Source organism: Giraffa tippelskirchi, chromosome 5, assembly GCF_054371585.1.
Source record: "Giraffa tippelskirchi isolate mGirTip1 chromosome 5, T2T-mGirTip1v1.2.pri, whole genome shotgun sequence".
NCBI classification, from domain to species: Eukaryota; Metazoa; Chordata; class Mammalia; order Artiodactyla; family Giraffidae; genus Giraffa; species Giraffa tippelskirchi.
Window position 1 is genome coordinate 19,781,582 of NC_137279.1, and position 16,430 is coordinate 19,798,011.

The window sequence follows — 16,430 nt, forward strand, 5'->3', positions numbered from 1 at the left end:
TCAGGTAGAAACAATGAATCCAAACACCAGTTCGTAGATAAGCCTCTATTTTCAGTAAATTTGCTATTTCATTCTCCGTGCTTGGAGACCCCTGGTTGTAAAGCTAGGAGCAAGATCTCATGGATGATGGAGACATCTAGTGGCTCTTGTGAAAACTACAGGCAGCTGTGTTTCCTTAGCAAGCAAACTCAATCCTACTCTAGAATTGCCCGAGAACCATTGACTTTGGCACTGCCCTGAAGCTTGTTAGAAATGCAAACTCAGGCCCCAAACCTACTCAGTAAGAATATGCGTTTTAGCAAAGACTTTCAAAGAGCAAATGGGCACATAGCACCTTTACTGAGGTCATCTGGATGGAACCTAGCTTTGCAATAATAGACAACCTCCTCCACCTGCTGCACACCGTCAGAGCAGTATCTGCCTTGGAAACAATCTTTACAACTGTTAACTTCATTCTCTTATTTCCTGGCACTTATAAAGCAGCTTATCTTACAAAACTCACCCATGCTAAACCAGTGGTTCTAACCATACTTGTCTCTATTTTATAAAATGAGAGCTGCTAAAAATCAGTTTTTATGAGAAATACACTGGGTAAGAATAAGCCCATAATATTAATAGAACCACTCCCTCGCTACTCCCATCTGCCTTTTTAGGCTTCAGTACTGGTCTTTCTGGAATGCTTGAGAAGAAAACTAAGCCTGAAATCTCACCTAGAAAAGGATCGTATAAGGTGAGCCAGTGAGGAACATGTTCTTGGCTTCAGCCTCCCTTTTGCATTCAAGCACAAGTGACTAAAACTGGCACAAACAAAAATGCTACAAATCAAGTCAAAATCTTGAGAACTCTACTCAGTTGTCTGCTTGAGGTTTTTGATGTCGCATTTCCATTGCAAAATTTAAAAGTCTGGGTGTCCCAAGAATGTCTTGTCTCCCAGGCCTCTATGGTAATGTGCTGACAAGTTCTTCGGGATTCATAATTCTTCGAAGAAGCTGCAAGAAAGGAGTTAAGTATTAAATAAAAAGCACCTAAGAGTTATCCTACTGAAAATCTTGGTTCTGTCACAACCTAATAGGCAACTTCTGAAGACTAATGAGAAGTGTAAAGGTCTTATCTGTCGTTGATTCTGTGAAACAACCCCTGTGGAAGTTTATGCAGATGCAGAAAATATAATCTTCTGTCCCCTAACAAAAAAGGCAATCTGAATTGAAAACAATAGAAATACCCTGAACCAGCAGGCAGGGTGGGGAGATAGTAAGAGGAAAAGATGATACGTTGGTACTTATTAAAATCTTTATTCATTGTCTTTTTTTCAGAATTGAAATCCATAGAACACATTAGAAATTTAGGTGCGTATCTATCTTGTTTGATGTCTTACCAAGCACAACCTCTATTTGTGCAAGAGCTCTGAGAGGAAATCCTTGGCAGATCAGATACGAGGGTCATGGTTCTTACACCTCTCTCTTAAGCAAATAAATTACTTCCCGGTAAGTTATTCCCAGATTCCCCCGCTAAACATTTGTATTTTTGAGTAACACCTTAGTTCCTTAAAAGCCTGTGGCAGTATAGTATCCAGCCCCCACCTTTTCAACCCAGACTTGAGGAGTGGAAGGGAGGAAAACTGGCCCTCCCCTGCTGTACAGCAGTCTCACGAGGCTGGTCTATCTGCCTCGGGCACCGGCCCCGGCTAGCACAGTAGGTGTTTCCTGAATGGTTGGTCTTTACGTCACTTAGGTTGACACTCAGAGACTGAGAACCTTTTACTAGCTTCAGGTTCTTCAGCAACATAAGTCAGTGTTTCCCTGTGTGAAAATAAATATTTTTTTCTTGTTAGAATACATATATGACTATATACATACATATACCTTGACTCATGTTTCCTGAAGCCCAAGCTCACAAAACGATTCACTGACAGATGCTGTTTACCATCATTTGAGGTGTGGTCATGGACTGGTCAAACGAGAAGATGGAAGCCGTGGAGAAGAGAGGGTGAAGGAACACGGTGGATAGGAGGGGAAGGCCAAAAGCCTCTTTTTTTTTTTTAAAGAAAAGAAAAGGTGGATTTCTTTGGAAGAACATGTGGCTTTCAGGTGACACTGAAATTTTGCCATGTAGAGGATTCACCTTTCCCAAAACTATACAATGGATGTACCTGAATTCTCCCATTTCCTTATTACATTTCATTTGACATATTAATCCTGAGAGCAAATACAGAGAAATGCCTTATTAACATATTATTAAGCAATACTCTGAGCAAGTCAGATCCTGTCTATTAATTTGTTTTGCACAGAAAATTATTTACCCCAAACTAACAATACACCTTCACATTAAAGAACAATTTTAGAATGAAGCCTCTATACCCATATTCCCCCAAACTCTGGAATAAATGTATTTAAAAAGTAGGAGAAGGAGTCCAGAAATGCTACTCGGTTCTGATTTTCTTAGTTTTGGAATATTGAAATGTATCCATGTCTATCTTTAGATGTTAGCTAGGCATACCCAACTTAAGACTAACCAAAAACCCTTCCAATGACCTGTCTGATTATAACAACCCTCAATTCTGAAAGATAAACCATAAAAAGGACAGTGTTACAAAACTTTAAAAAACAGTATCTACCTCTTTTTTGAATCAGAATATAGTGTTTATGAATTTTAGGACTAAGAGTTTATGGTTGGTTTTCTCCGAGATTCACCTAAACACACTTTCCCCAGCTTAATCCAATATTGACTTAGAACATAAATTTATATTCTAAGCATCAGTTCACACCACTCTCTTAGCACAATTCTAACTTTAACCACTATACATATGAACACCTTTTAAGATCATATTAAAATAGGGAAGGAGAATGAAGCAGTGTTTGGAAAAAAGAATGAGACGTTTTCAAAGCAGCCTTCCCTCCTGCCTTTTTCCTCAACAGAATCTTCTGCCTTCAGCATTATGAATAAAGTTCCCAAGTTTGAGAACAGTTCTTACTCATTCCACTGGGGCATACCAAAGAACAATATCACATGTTTGAAAGAATTAGTTCAACTAACATTTATGAAGCAAAGCAGCACTGACTACCTTCTTATTGGCTCCCTGATGCTTTGAGGTGAGCACCATCCAAGGTCTTCTCAAGCTCAAATGTGTACTTCCCTGGGTGCACACAGTACATGACTTTAAAACTGGAATCAGTGCCTCCTCTTGTTAACACTAGCTCGGTGTTTTGTGCTGATATGTCTTCTTAAATCCAAAACCTTTTAAAAAATAACTCAGCCCATTCTGTATACATCTCCAAATGTACAAACTAAGTACAAAAGTATCCTAATTTCAGGTTACTTTAAAGTAGTTACTGGGTACTCAGTTGACTCTCAATTTGAGAAAATTGGAGCATAAATTCTAAACTGTTTTTGAAAAGGCCATTACCTAAAACTGGTCTCCAGTAACTGGCAGTAAATTTGTTCAACCACACTGTTTAAATATTAGTCTTTGCTTCACAGAAGTCAAAACCAGACGAGTCCCCAGACAAAATGCAGGAGAGAAGCTGCCAGTTCTGAGGACGCACAAGTGGACTCACCAGGCCAGCTCTCCTCGCCCTATATTTTAATGCAACTGGTCACATGTCAACATCACTTTGCCAGAACACACAACTAAGCCTGTTTTAGCAACCTGATATTTGCAAGTGCTAACAGAAGACAGAACAACACTACCTCGTGGGTTCAGAACAAGATTAAATGATGGAAACAGGGTATGCCATAAATCAAAATCTTAATTAAGGTACCTTAATTAAGGTAACCACCTTAATTTTAAGGCTCAGAAGGCTTAAAATCTTTGTTTTTAGCCTTCCACGTGGCCCAGATTACAAGACAGGTCCAGCCACCAGCAAGATGTGAACTATTAGCTATAGGAGTGAGCTGGCTTTTCTCCTAAGAAAGGCACAAATAGGATCGCCAGTCTCTCGGGAACAACAGCTTTAACAACTAAATACCTTGAAGACAGAAGTGAAAATTCATTTTCGAAATCAGGATGGCAGAGATCGCAGGCAACTTAACTCTTACTCAAGGTGTTATTTTCAGTTTGCTTTGTTAATCTGCAAAGGATTTGCCTGTTTGGGGCAAAAAAGAAAGTAAGCCTCCAAAACAGAATTGTGCTTGGGTTGTAACAGTAGGTTCTCTAGGGACAATTTTTTTGGATTAATTTGGACATAACCATGAGAATGCAAATCTTACTTAGGTACAAGTCATGCTTGCTTTTATATATGTTAAGAACTTAAATACAGGGGAACCTGTTTTTCACTAATTCAATCACCTCCTTGATTCTGGTTCTACCAAGAAGGTCTCTCTCTCTTCTTCCCTCCTTTAAGAATCATCAAAAGCACTACCAGCTTCTCACTTAAAAGCCCAAACATCCTTCCTGCTTTTGTCCTTCCCTCTAATTCTACCTTAAAAGCATAGTCCCTTCAACAGAGCATACTACAGTTGGCTTAACAGAATGCCAGGTTCCTTGCTGCCACTCCCTAGGAAGCAGTAAAATCCCCAATTTGACTAATCCTGGAAAAAAGGACTGAAGAGATTGCAAAGTGTTTTTGGAAGATCCACAAGTGTGGAGAAAGGACTATAAGGATGAACTCCAAATACACACTCCAGAACCAACCCAGCATTAACTTAGTTGAATGTCACCTCTCTTCATCCTTTGGCATGAGAAATTAAGACTGACCAACTGTGACGCCCACTGCTAGGATGGGCAAACACCGAGGAAGTCTGAAGGTGGTTCAGCAAGTATGGTTCTGTGGTCGGAAGCCTGTAAGTCTTTGCTTTAGCTTCTACTACAGCAAACACCAAAGAAATCCAAGGCCACCCTATCCCCTATCACCAGAACGCGCTGCTGGCCATTTCCAATCCATCTCATACCATGTAGAATTGATTGTGCTGTTTCTCTATCTTTGTAAAAAGCAGTTTCACTTATTTTGTGGAGAATTACAAGTGCGAGAGAGGCATCCTGTCTTCCACCAACACAGTGTCCATCCCAAACTGGTCAGTGCACTGCTTGACGGTGGCCAGGACACTCAGGAGCCGCTGGTCCACAGCATCCAGGTGAGGATCAGAGAGCACTGGGGAGATGGGGTCATGGGCCATGGCGGATTTTAAGGCAGACTTCAGCACACCATTCTTCAAGGAGTTCAGTCTGTTCCAGGTGGAAACACGAATGCTGGGAGAAAACAGTTTTAGAACAGATTACATAAAGCCTCTCACTGTCAAACGGAGACTGAAGCCTGCTTGGCAGACACATGTAAAGAAATAATTATGTAAAATATCTCAACTAGAAAAACCACTTCTGTTTCAGAAGCAGCTCTACATTATGAGTGACATTACCACATTTTGATATTTCCTTCTCGGTAAATAATAAGAGATACACACAATATTTACACATGTTCACTGCAGTGCTCTTTTTAACAGGAAAAATGTGAATCTGAATGTCCGACAACTGAGAAATGGTTAAATAAACTATGGTTCATCCATTCAATGAAAAACCATGCAGCCATTTAAAGCAGTCATGAAATTTCAATGGCATGAGGAAATGCCCATATAATATTGAATTGGGGGGGAAGTTGGAGGGAAAAACTGTTTTACTCCAAATCTGTGGGGAAAGAAAATGTGTATATAAGCACACACACATACACACACACACAGTTAGAATGAAGTCACTAGAGTGTTAACCGAAGGTATCCTTATATTTTAGCAAGTGATTTAAATTTCCTTTTTATGTTTCTGAATTAAAAATTCTAGCATTAATCTTACATATAGAAAAAGTTTATTTTAAGGGTATCTATTTTTCTTAATTATTTTTTGCCTAAAGAGGATCTTTTGTTTATATTAGAAGAAAAGTATGAACTCCCCTGTAGGTAATGAGGGAACTACTAGGTATGCATTAAGGTCTGACTCTGCATGAGGCAGGCAACCTGTTCTGAAACCATTTGAACAGTAAGAAAGTAAGGATCTTTGGATAAAACATGGAAGGGATGGACAAGGACAGAGGCAGTGTAGTTTTCCAATTCTGAAAAATATGAGTGCCTAGAGCATCAGAATTTCTCCTGCATGACGAAAGTATCACTTGACTTCCTTTCAGCTCCAAATCCACTCGTCATGCATGCCCTGCTCTCATGCACAGAAGTCCTCTAATCATCTCTCCTCTTAGGCTTTCTCAGTAGAGGATGCTGGAGGGAGATGCTTCTGGCTGCTGTACAGGGCAGGAGTGTTTGGGGAAGGTCATCAAATGAAGCTCTGACCTGGCCACATTCCCAGAGCAGGCAGGTCCTCCGTGACACTGCAGCTTCGGCCGGGCTTGGTGATAACTTTCCTAAGGCCCTCGTGACATGGAAACCAGAGCCCCAAGGCCACCCACTCATGCTGGTACCCTTATTCCCTCTGCAGGCCCACAAATAAGCCTTGCCTGTAGCCTAGAGGGTTTCTACTGAGTCATGACTCTCTCTGTACAGGCCACGACCTACGGATTACCTGTACCTTGCCTGCACTCTGGAGGGTTACTTCCTGCATGCCCAGCATCTGCAAACTAGTGCACTTCTCTGCTATCAAGTGGGCTGAACTACACCTTCTCCACTGAGGACCAAACCCAGCCACAGCGGGGAGGGGTGGGGGTGGGGGTGATGGTGGTCCTCTTCCAAATCGGTTACTCTTTCTCAGCCCTACTTGTGTATCAAAGAGTTTAACCCTCCTTTATCTTAAACTCTCCTGTTGAACCCACCATGTCTCTTCTATCTTCTGACTGGACCAGACTGACAGTACTGATTAACACAAAGACATCTTCCTTCACAGACGCAGGTTTGGACTGGATGTGCCACTGCTTCCCAGTATTAATGAAGATAATTTAGGGTAGCCTAGGTAACACTTTCTGCAGAATACTGTTGTTATTTAAAAAAAAAAAAAAGAGAAAGAAAAGAAAAGTAAAACAGACCAGCTGCCAGAAGGGGCAGTCTTATGCGATCGGTGTCTCTCTGGGAGTTGACCAGTAGTATCCAAGCGAGGTGGGTCCATGCTGATTCTTAGTGCTCACGCTTTAAAGTCATACTGGCAATGATGATCTGAAAAGGAGCTCCTTAGAGCCCAGTCTTTACCTCATTTTTTTAATTTACTTTTTAATTTCTTTGCCCTCTAACATAGACTTTCAAAAAATCAATTACTAAATACCTAGGGAGATAGCTATTTTTGGTTTACACAACGTCTGACTGAGATAAGCAAAGCACAGGTGGGCCGTGGTGAGGGGACGTGAAAGCACAAGGCAGACACAGTAGAGCACCGAGGGGCATGGACTGCACTCGATTCTGAGGGGAGTGGGGGCTGTATTCTCATATTAAAACAAACTGACATATATTATTAAATAAACGGATAATTTCTATTCATATAAAACTCAAAATGCTGTCTAAGCCTTGCTGTAGAAATCCTCCCCTGATCCCCTACATCTTAGGATCTCCAGGGGGTTCTGGGTTAGAAAAGTATGAAAAGCACTGCAGGCAAATACATTTGTTCAAGTAACTTACATGCAACACTGATAGAGAGGGGCAAGAATGCTTCTCTCATCCAGGGAGGGGTTCCCAAAGCTGAAAATTAAATGAAAACTTAGTGAATTAGATGAAAGCACCAGTTCCCTCCTTAGCATCAAAGTTAAGAACAGATTCTATAAGAAACCCAAATGTGATCCTAGATAATTTTATGCTCCCACAGCTCAAATCACTTAAATTAGAAATGAACAGGGTATGACCAATTAGACACAGGATTCCTAACAGCCTGCACTGCAGCGTCACACGACAGATATGCTCCTTTACAAGGGTCCTTTCTCCTGCCGGGACACCGCAAGGTGCTGAAGCATGACTATTGTGACAAAGTGTGAAGTCCACAGATGGAGGGAGAATCTGAAGACCCCCAAACTTGAGAAAGTTTTACGGATGCACAGAGAAATAAAGGCTATTCATATTAGGTTCTCACAAACAAGCAGAAAGTCATTTCCTGTAAAAAGAAGTTATACTTGTTCTACTCCAAAATTACCAATAAGAAAAGACTTAGATTATCCTATTCCCTACAACAAAGAATATGGTCAGATTTAAACTGGAAAAACTGCTCAGAGAGGCTGAGAAAATGGTGATTGGAAGCAGATATAAAAATGCTTTAAGCAGTAATTCAGAGTTAGAAAAGAACTCATTCTGGAATAACTGTCAACTCTTTTCCTAGAAGCTCACCTTAATAGCTGGAGGGTCTGGCAGCCCTCAGCACAGTGCAGGCCCTCAAATAAAAAATGGCAAAGGCAACCATTTCCATGTGTATTTCCATAGTACACATGATCACTTTTACAAGTAAGGATAAAGATATTCAGGAACTGAAAATATAGTATAAATGAAAATGAAACACACGGCACTGGCCACTTCCTGCTGGCCTCGCACTCTCTGTAACTGACACCACCTTCCATGGAACATGAGGGGCCTGGTGTTCAGTATGAGGTGGTGGCTTGCCTAGCAAATGCTGCCCAAGCATTCTCTGCTGAGGATCCACGGCTCAACTTATTCTCAGCAACCGACGTTAACAGTTAGTGACCTAGAGTCTGGACAATTCTGGCTCCAAGGAAGTATTCTATTTAGCAAACATTTATTAAGTGTAACTAAAAGTGTGGCACTTAACTGGTTACCATGGGGAATGCAGAGTGCAAACTGAAAATGTAATGTGCTCTTTAAATAAGCTCGGATCTAAATAAGGACATTTCATTTATTCAAAATTAATAAAATTGTCTTATTCAAGATAGTGACTTGTCTTTATAATTACTAAACAACTGCTCTCTTACTCATAATAGAAAAAATCTGGGCCTAGACTGCCATAAAAATAGCAAAAACACCCTCAAGTAAATTAATTTTTTAAACTGCATGAACCTTTGGATACTATATATTTAACAGTAACTAAATTTCATGTTCTGTTAACTATGTATTTCTCAAGATTGTAAACACCTTAGTCAAGAAAGAATGATATAACTAGCAATAAATACGAGACTTTGGTTTACAGTTGTCTGTGAAGAAAATGAGATTCTTTGACTCTTTGGAAAAAATGACTTTTCCATTTTTGTTAAAGTCTTAGATCCCCGAGGGTGAAAGGAGTATAATCTCTGAACAAGCTGGAAGGACGGGTGACCGTGGCAAAGACCCCGAGTGGAAACAGGAAGGACACCCTCGGTCAAGTCGTTCTGGAGCTTTCCCAGGACAGCCTAGACAGCATCCTTCTTTTATATACAAGACCCGTAACTGACAGGGAGAGTCCCGCCAGCCCTACCTTTTGGCATTATCGAGAAGGATGAGCATACTAGCGCCTTCATCATCTTGGAAACTCTCGTAGTGATGGCGGTCAGCATTGCCAATCAGGTAATCAAAGACAGCTGTATCAATGATGTCCAAGAGGCGCGGGCCAGAGTCATAAGGAGGTGTTTTCTTCACAGCATCGCAGTAGCTCTCATCATACTCCCACCTGGAGGCGAGCAGGACGGGGGCTGTTTACTGAGTGTCAGCACCGCATGTAGCATTGTTTAAAATACAGAGAAGAGAAAGTCCCAGACTAGCAGGTTTCCCCTTGAACCCTCCATAGTCCTTTTTATTTGTGGACAGAACCCCTGGCTCCTACACAGGGTTAGCACCTGACCAGGTACGGGAGAGAATAAAGTAATGGCTCACAGGAGCATTTACCTGGCCAATTTGCCCTCTCGGTAAGTCCTGCCCCATGGGTGTCGGTGTTTCTGTAGAGGCCACACATCTGGAAGCCAAAGCGTGACAGACCCCTCCATCGTGTCTCCGTCAGCACAGGCTGGCTCTGTTTCTCGGCAGTAGTAACACTTCCCATAGAAACAAGTATTATTTCCTAAAGGAGAGAGTGGAACCAAATACTTTCAGAGAAAAAGGATGACTCCAAATTCTCCCCAAACAATGCAGAAGAGAGCAGCTGTATGTGAAAACAAAGATCCTGAATTCATTTTAAAATCTTTATTTTCTGTATAGGAAATAAAAGCACATGGTGTAAAAAGAATTCAAAATGATATATACAAAAACGTAACTCTCCTTTTCCCTCTCTGTCCTGTCTACCCAGTCCCCTCCCAGAAGTCAACTACTGTCACAAGTATCTTTCTGAATTCACTTTAAGTAATGGCCTCTTCTCCTTTGACAGGACTGAATTTTGGGCAGAATGCCCAGGGGAGGGAGAGAGGGCACAATGGCCCAGGACTTTGTTTACATACTGGTTGGGGAGTGGGGTCTTGAGCAAATGAGTAAACAGACTGAGGATAATGGGAACCAGTTTTCTGATAGATAGATAAGGGAGTTTAACACATACAAAGGGAGAAGGCCAGAGTAAATCCTTTGCTGTTGAATTATAACAGGGGATACTGGTTTGAATAGATGGTTTAATACACAGAGATAGAGAAGACAAAATACGAATGTTTGTGTGTGGATATGTATGCATATATATACATACACATGTATATATATATCACATATGTTTACAACCTCTGCCCCTCTAGAAAATCTAGAAACAGTGACACTCAGGTAGTAATGAACACACCTGGCACTCATATATTAGTTTCTAAATATTGTTTTAGTGCTATATTAAAAGTAACCAGGGTTCCCTAGAGAAACAGATGACCCGAGGGCAGGAGCAGAGAAAGTACAGATGAGTCTGGGTCATATTGCTATGCCAGTCATAAGGAAGCACTTAGAGAACAATGGGAACATTCCAAATGACACCAGACAGTTTGTAGGGGTTCCCCCTCCCAAATCTGTGACAGTTTGAGTATCAAAATAAATAATAATAGTAACATTGTTACCGAGTAAATTAAGAGCCTGCATGCTCATAGTTTTTATTTTTTTTAATAGTTTTATAAATAAATAAGTAAATAAAAGTGGGGCAGGGTGAGGGGAGGTCTACTTGGCAACAGAATGGCAACCAGTAAGTCTAGAAGAATTAGCAAATCACCATTTGACAACTATCACAGTAGTAACTGATGTGGGCAAGAATTATCAATGAACGGTAAAACTGCCGGGCAAAAGTTTGGTGAGGAATGTTTATACAGTTTTGAGTTTCTCCCTACAAAGTACTCAGTCATTACTTATTAGTAAGTATAAAACACTGGAGAAACCTTGCAGACACTCACCACCTTAATCAAGTGATGAGTTAACATCACAAGTAATGGGACCAACATCATGTGCCTCCTGATACTATGCACTGAGAAGTGAACAATAGCACTTTGTTGGCATTTTCACTAAAGTCTTTAAATCATAATGAAACATGAACACAGAGATGTTCCAGAAAGTAACCATCCTGCACTCTTCAAAAACGTCAAGGTCTTGAAAAACAGGAAGAGTGAGAAACTGTTTTAGCCTGATGGAGGCTAAAAAGACATGATAAGTGAATGCAACTGAATATAATACCCTAGATTAAATCCTGGATGTACACAGGCCATTACATAGACACGTGGCAAAATCTGAATAGGGTCTATGTGATTAGTGATATTGGATCAGTGTTAATCTCTTGATTTTGATGGTTGAATGATGTTGTGTACAAGAGTGCCCTGGAAGTTGCGATATACTCACTCAAGTCTTAAGGGAGCATATAATGCAGTAATGGATATTCATGTCTGCAATCTGTTCTCAACCGATTCAGAAGTATTAACAATTGAGGAATCTGGGGGCGGACTCCAAATCATTTTCTGCTACTTTTATGTAAACATAAAATTATTTCAAAATAAAACTTAAGGAAGGTAATGTTTTCTTTGCCCTCCATCTCTATGAAATATAACCATCAAATGAGCTAATTTCCTATACCTATAAAACCTCACATACTATTTTAACAACCATTTATATTGTTAAAACATAAACATGTATAGGGGTCCTCGAAGAGATAAACTTATTAGTATTTCCACCCTTTGGCCTAGTACACACTAAATAGAAACTAATCCACTGTATACAGCCCTCCCCTAAGGTTGACTCTATTACTCTCTATTCACAAACTTTTCCAGATAAAAAGAGATTTGAACACTAATTGAAAGATACACCATCTTTATAATGTTTATAATTATAAACATATAAACTTAAAAGTTTAATTTGATCCATCAAAAATACCAGTGGGTCTTTTAGGGGGTAACTAGATATGACAATTTTAGAGGTCACAAGAAAAAATATAAATAAGAACGTCTAGAAAACTGTTAAAATAACTGCAAATAGAAGGGACTAGATTTATCAGATATCAAAACATAGTATAATGTCTCATAATTAAAACATAGACCAGCTGATGAACAGATGTAATGTCCGATGGAACAGAACAGAAAGTCTAGAAAATGTCCAGTGGAACAGAACAGAAAGTCTAGAAACTAAAGCTAAATAAGCTGAAGAAAATTTATTACAGGGGAAAAACAAGCGACTCTTTAGTAAATGCTACCGGGGCAACTGATAGCCATCTAGGGGGAAAAATAACAATAGTGGAGCCATACTTCATTATAGCTCCAACAATATCAAAACCTTAATGTGAAAAATAAAACTACAGAAGTACAAACAAACAAACAAAAAAGAATTTTTCCATAATGTTGGAGTAAGGCATAACTATGATTCAAAATCAGAAAATCTATCAGAAAAGATGGATTGATACACTAAAAACAAAAAATTTCTATAAAGCATCTGTAAAGTAATTATCCTTCAATTAAAAAATAAATTTAAAAAACTCTATAAAGCAAAAAAAAAGAGAAAAAACTAAGCAAAGTCAAAAGAAATTAAAGAATTGGGGAAAATATTTACATCTCATATTACAAAGAGCTATTATCCTTCCTAAGCAGGAACTCTTGTAAATCAGGAGGACCAATGACAGTTAAAAATGACTAAGGATATGCAAAGATAAAGAAAATACAAATGGCTCTTAAACAAATAAAAAGATGCTACATGTGAAACAAACAAAACCCGAAGTTTGGTAATATGTTGTTGGTGAAGCTAGGGGAGAGGCATTCTCATGCATCACTGCTGAGAAGGTAAACTGGTTAAACATCTATGTAACAATATATGTGCCTTTGACCCAGCACTTCTACTTCCGGAAATAGTTGATCATGCATGAAATAAAATATGTACAAGGTAATTCTGGGCAACACTGGTTGTAAAAACAAAATATCGTAACTTTTAGGTCCAACAAGGGACTGGTTAAATGAACTATGGTACATCCATGCAATGGAGCATGTTGTAACTGGTAAAACAAAAAAAGAATGAAAAAGCTCTTTATATGAGATAATAGAAAGATTTCCAAGATGTATTACATAAAAGAATAAGATGCAGAAGCATGTTCAGTGTGACACATGTTGTATAAAATGGTAGAGTTAAATAAAAATATATATATTCGTATTTCATACAAACAGGACATAAAGAAATTACTAATAGAGATTGCCACTGGGAGTAGGGAGAAGGAATGGTTGGATGAAAGGTTTTTCATTGTACTCCTTTGGTATTTTTAAAAAATTGTGAGTTGTGGGAATATATTATTGACTAAAAAAACATGCAAAATAAAACAAACATTGCTTGGTGTAGGAAACTTGCTATCTATGTGATGAAATCCAAATTCCTGAGCTTGGTAAATAAGACCCTTTATAACTGAATGGAGTCAGGTACCTGTACAGGCTAAGAGTGTGATCTAAGGTCAGGTTTGCGGGTTCAAAATATAGACTATAAATAGTCATTAGACTGCAAGACATTAGGCATGTAATTTGACTTCTATAAGCTTCCTCCATAAAACGGAGATAATAGTTCTTCAACACACCACGGGGTTGTGAGTGAATGAGATAATCTCCAGTAGTGCTCAGCACAGTGCCTGACACACTGTCAGAGACCCGTCAATGCCAGCTATTTATTATGAATAATATCTTTCCAGATTTCAATATTCTGGTTTTATGGCCATGAACCTGAGGTTGTCAATCTTTCATTATTCCTGGATGCACCAATTTTAAAATACTATTTTTTTGATGACCTTGATCTCCATGCTCTCCTGGGATGAGCTACCACTTATGATGGTAAAATCTGTACTTCCAGCCACACTTCTTTCCTAAGCTGCAGACTTGAGCTTCTAAATGATTAGTCAACATTTACTCCTGGATGTTCCTGTCAAGGTAAGATTCTGCATCCAGTTTCACTGAGTGTGGGTTTTCCCCCACCACCAAGCAATTCCTGGACACTGGTGAGGTGTCCCACAAGTTAACTTAATTTTAATATTATCTACCAAGAGATAGCATCAGACTCCACAGGTTAAGGGCTCAGTCCCATAAGCCGTCCATTTCAGATGACAATCACAAGTCTAGGTTGTCACCTGTGCTTCTTACCAACTGGCTATAAATCAGGGGTTCCTATTAGCCCCTGTTAGGGTTTAATTTGCTAGGGTAAAGAATATATAATGGAGAGAAGACAGTCTCTTCAATAAATGGTGTTGGGAAAACTGGAAAGCCAGATGAAAAAGAATGAAAATGGACAACTATTTTATAACATACACAAAAATTAACTCCAAATGGATTAAAGACTTGAACTTAAGACCTGAAACTATAAAACTCCTAGAAGAAAACATAAGTGGTAAGCACCTTGACACTGGTCTTGGCAATTATTTTTTCGATTTCACACCAAAAGCAAAGGCAACGAAAGTAAAAATAAACAAGTGGACTAACATCAAACCAAAAAGCTTCTGTACAGCCAAGGAAACCATCAACAAAACAAACAGGCAACCTACTGAATGGGAGAAAATATTTGCAAATCATGTATCTGACTAGGGGTTATAACTCAACAGCAAAAAATAATCCAACGAACAAAGGAGTAGAAGCTCTGAATAGACATTTTTCCAAAGAAGACAAACAAGCGGCCAACAGAGACATGAAAAGATGCTCAACATTACTAATCACGAGGGAAACAAAAACATAACCAGTGTTGGTAAGGCTGTAGAGAAAACCTTTGTGCATCACTGGTGGGAATGTAAACTGGTACAACTACTATGGAAAACAGTATGGAGGTTCCTCAAAAAATTAATAGAACTACCATATGATCCAGCAATTCTACTTCTAGGTATTTAGTATCTGAAGAGAACAAAAACACTCATTCAAAGAACTATCTGCAGCATTATTTATAATACCTAAGATACGGAAACAGCCTAAATACTCATCAATGTATGAATGGATAAAGAAAAGAAATGTGATGTGTGTGTGTGTGTGTGTGTGTGTGTGATGGAATATTATTAAGCTATAAAAAAGAATAAAATCTCGCCATTTGCAACAACAATGATGGCCCTTGAGGGCATTACGTTAAGTGAAATAAGTCAGAAAAATAAATCCTGTATGATCTCACTTACAGAATCTAAAACAAAACAAAACAAACAAGCTCAAGGATAGTGAGAACAGATGGATGGTTGCCAGAGGCTGGGGTGGGGGGTGGAAGAAGTGAGTGGAGGACATCAAAAGGTACAAACTTCCAGTTATAAAATAAATAAGTCATCAGGATGTAATATACAGCATGGTGATTATAGTAAATAATACTGTACTGCATATTTGAAAGTTGCTAAGTGAATGGATCTGAAAAGCTCTCACAAGAAACAAAAAAAATTCTGTACCTATGTATGGTGACGTTTGCTAGTGGCAATCATTTCACAATATATACAAATACTGAATAATTACGCTGTACATCTGAAACTAACATAATGTTGTATGTCAATTATACCTCAATAAAAAACGTTTTTGCTAGGACAGCTCCTAAGTCTTGAGAAACCAGTTTACTCCCTAGATTACTGGCTTATTACACTGGAGAGCAATCAGCAGCCAGATGAAGAGATACACAGGGCAAGTCCTGAACAAAGAAGCTTCTGTCCTTGTTTAGGGCCTGGCATAAGGGCACATGGAAACTTCTGGTTCACCAACCGGTAAAATACCCCAAACCCTGTACTACTGGATTTTTATAGAGACTTCCTTACCTAGACATCATCAATTAGTAACTCCAGCCATGAGTTGGAGTTATGGCCTGATTGTTCACAGCTTCATCCAGGAGGCATCCAGGAACCCACCCAGAATCATCTCAATAGAATAAGGTATGCTCCTAGTGTTCTTAGGTAGGAATTTATAAGGGTTTCAGGAGCCATGTATCAGGAACTGGGGACAGAAACCAGTAGATCTATTTCTTATTATTTTATACAAGGAAACAAAATACCCCAAATTAAATTCATTATCTTCCTCTGCTCTATCTCCCTAAGTCTGTCCCTTTTGTACATTCCTAAGATAGCTAACAGCTTCATTATCTAGTCATCCAATCCAAAAATTTCAGAGTCATTCTTAAAAATTTTTCTTCTCTCAGTTGTCGCACTTAGCTCAAACGTCTACCAAATTCTTTCCATTCTAATTCTTAAAGTGAAGTGAAAGT

General features: G+C 39.1%; 1 protein-coding gene across 50 annotated transcripts in view; it reads right to left on the bottom strand.

The window, feature by feature from the left end:
- Positions 1-33: 33 nt before the first annotated feature.
- The window catches only part of FAM20B (FAM20B glycosaminoglycan xylosylkinase), a 45,190-nt gene continuing 28,793 nt past the window's right edge, over positions 34-16,430 (bottom strand). For 25 of the 50 annotated variants that reach the window (XM_081485940.1, XM_081485964.1, XM_081485965.1 and 22 more), the window contains 4 exons: positions 9,711-9,882; positions 9,304-9,495; positions 7,533-7,592; positions 1,277-5,185 (listed from right to left, as the gene is read on the bottom strand). In XM_081485940.1, the coding sequence (XP_081342066.1) occupies positions 4,954-5,185; positions 7,533-7,592; positions 9,304-9,495; positions 9,711-9,882 (656 nt within the window). In that variant the 3' untranslated portion in view covers positions 1,277-4,953. Of the gene's footprint in view, positions 990-1,276; positions 5,186-7,532; positions 7,593-9,303; positions 9,496-9,710; positions 9,883-16,430 lie in introns of those variants that run through there. The other 25 variants (XR_014052397.1, XR_014052413.1, XR_014052411.1 and 22 more) reach the window with 3 other exon arrangements.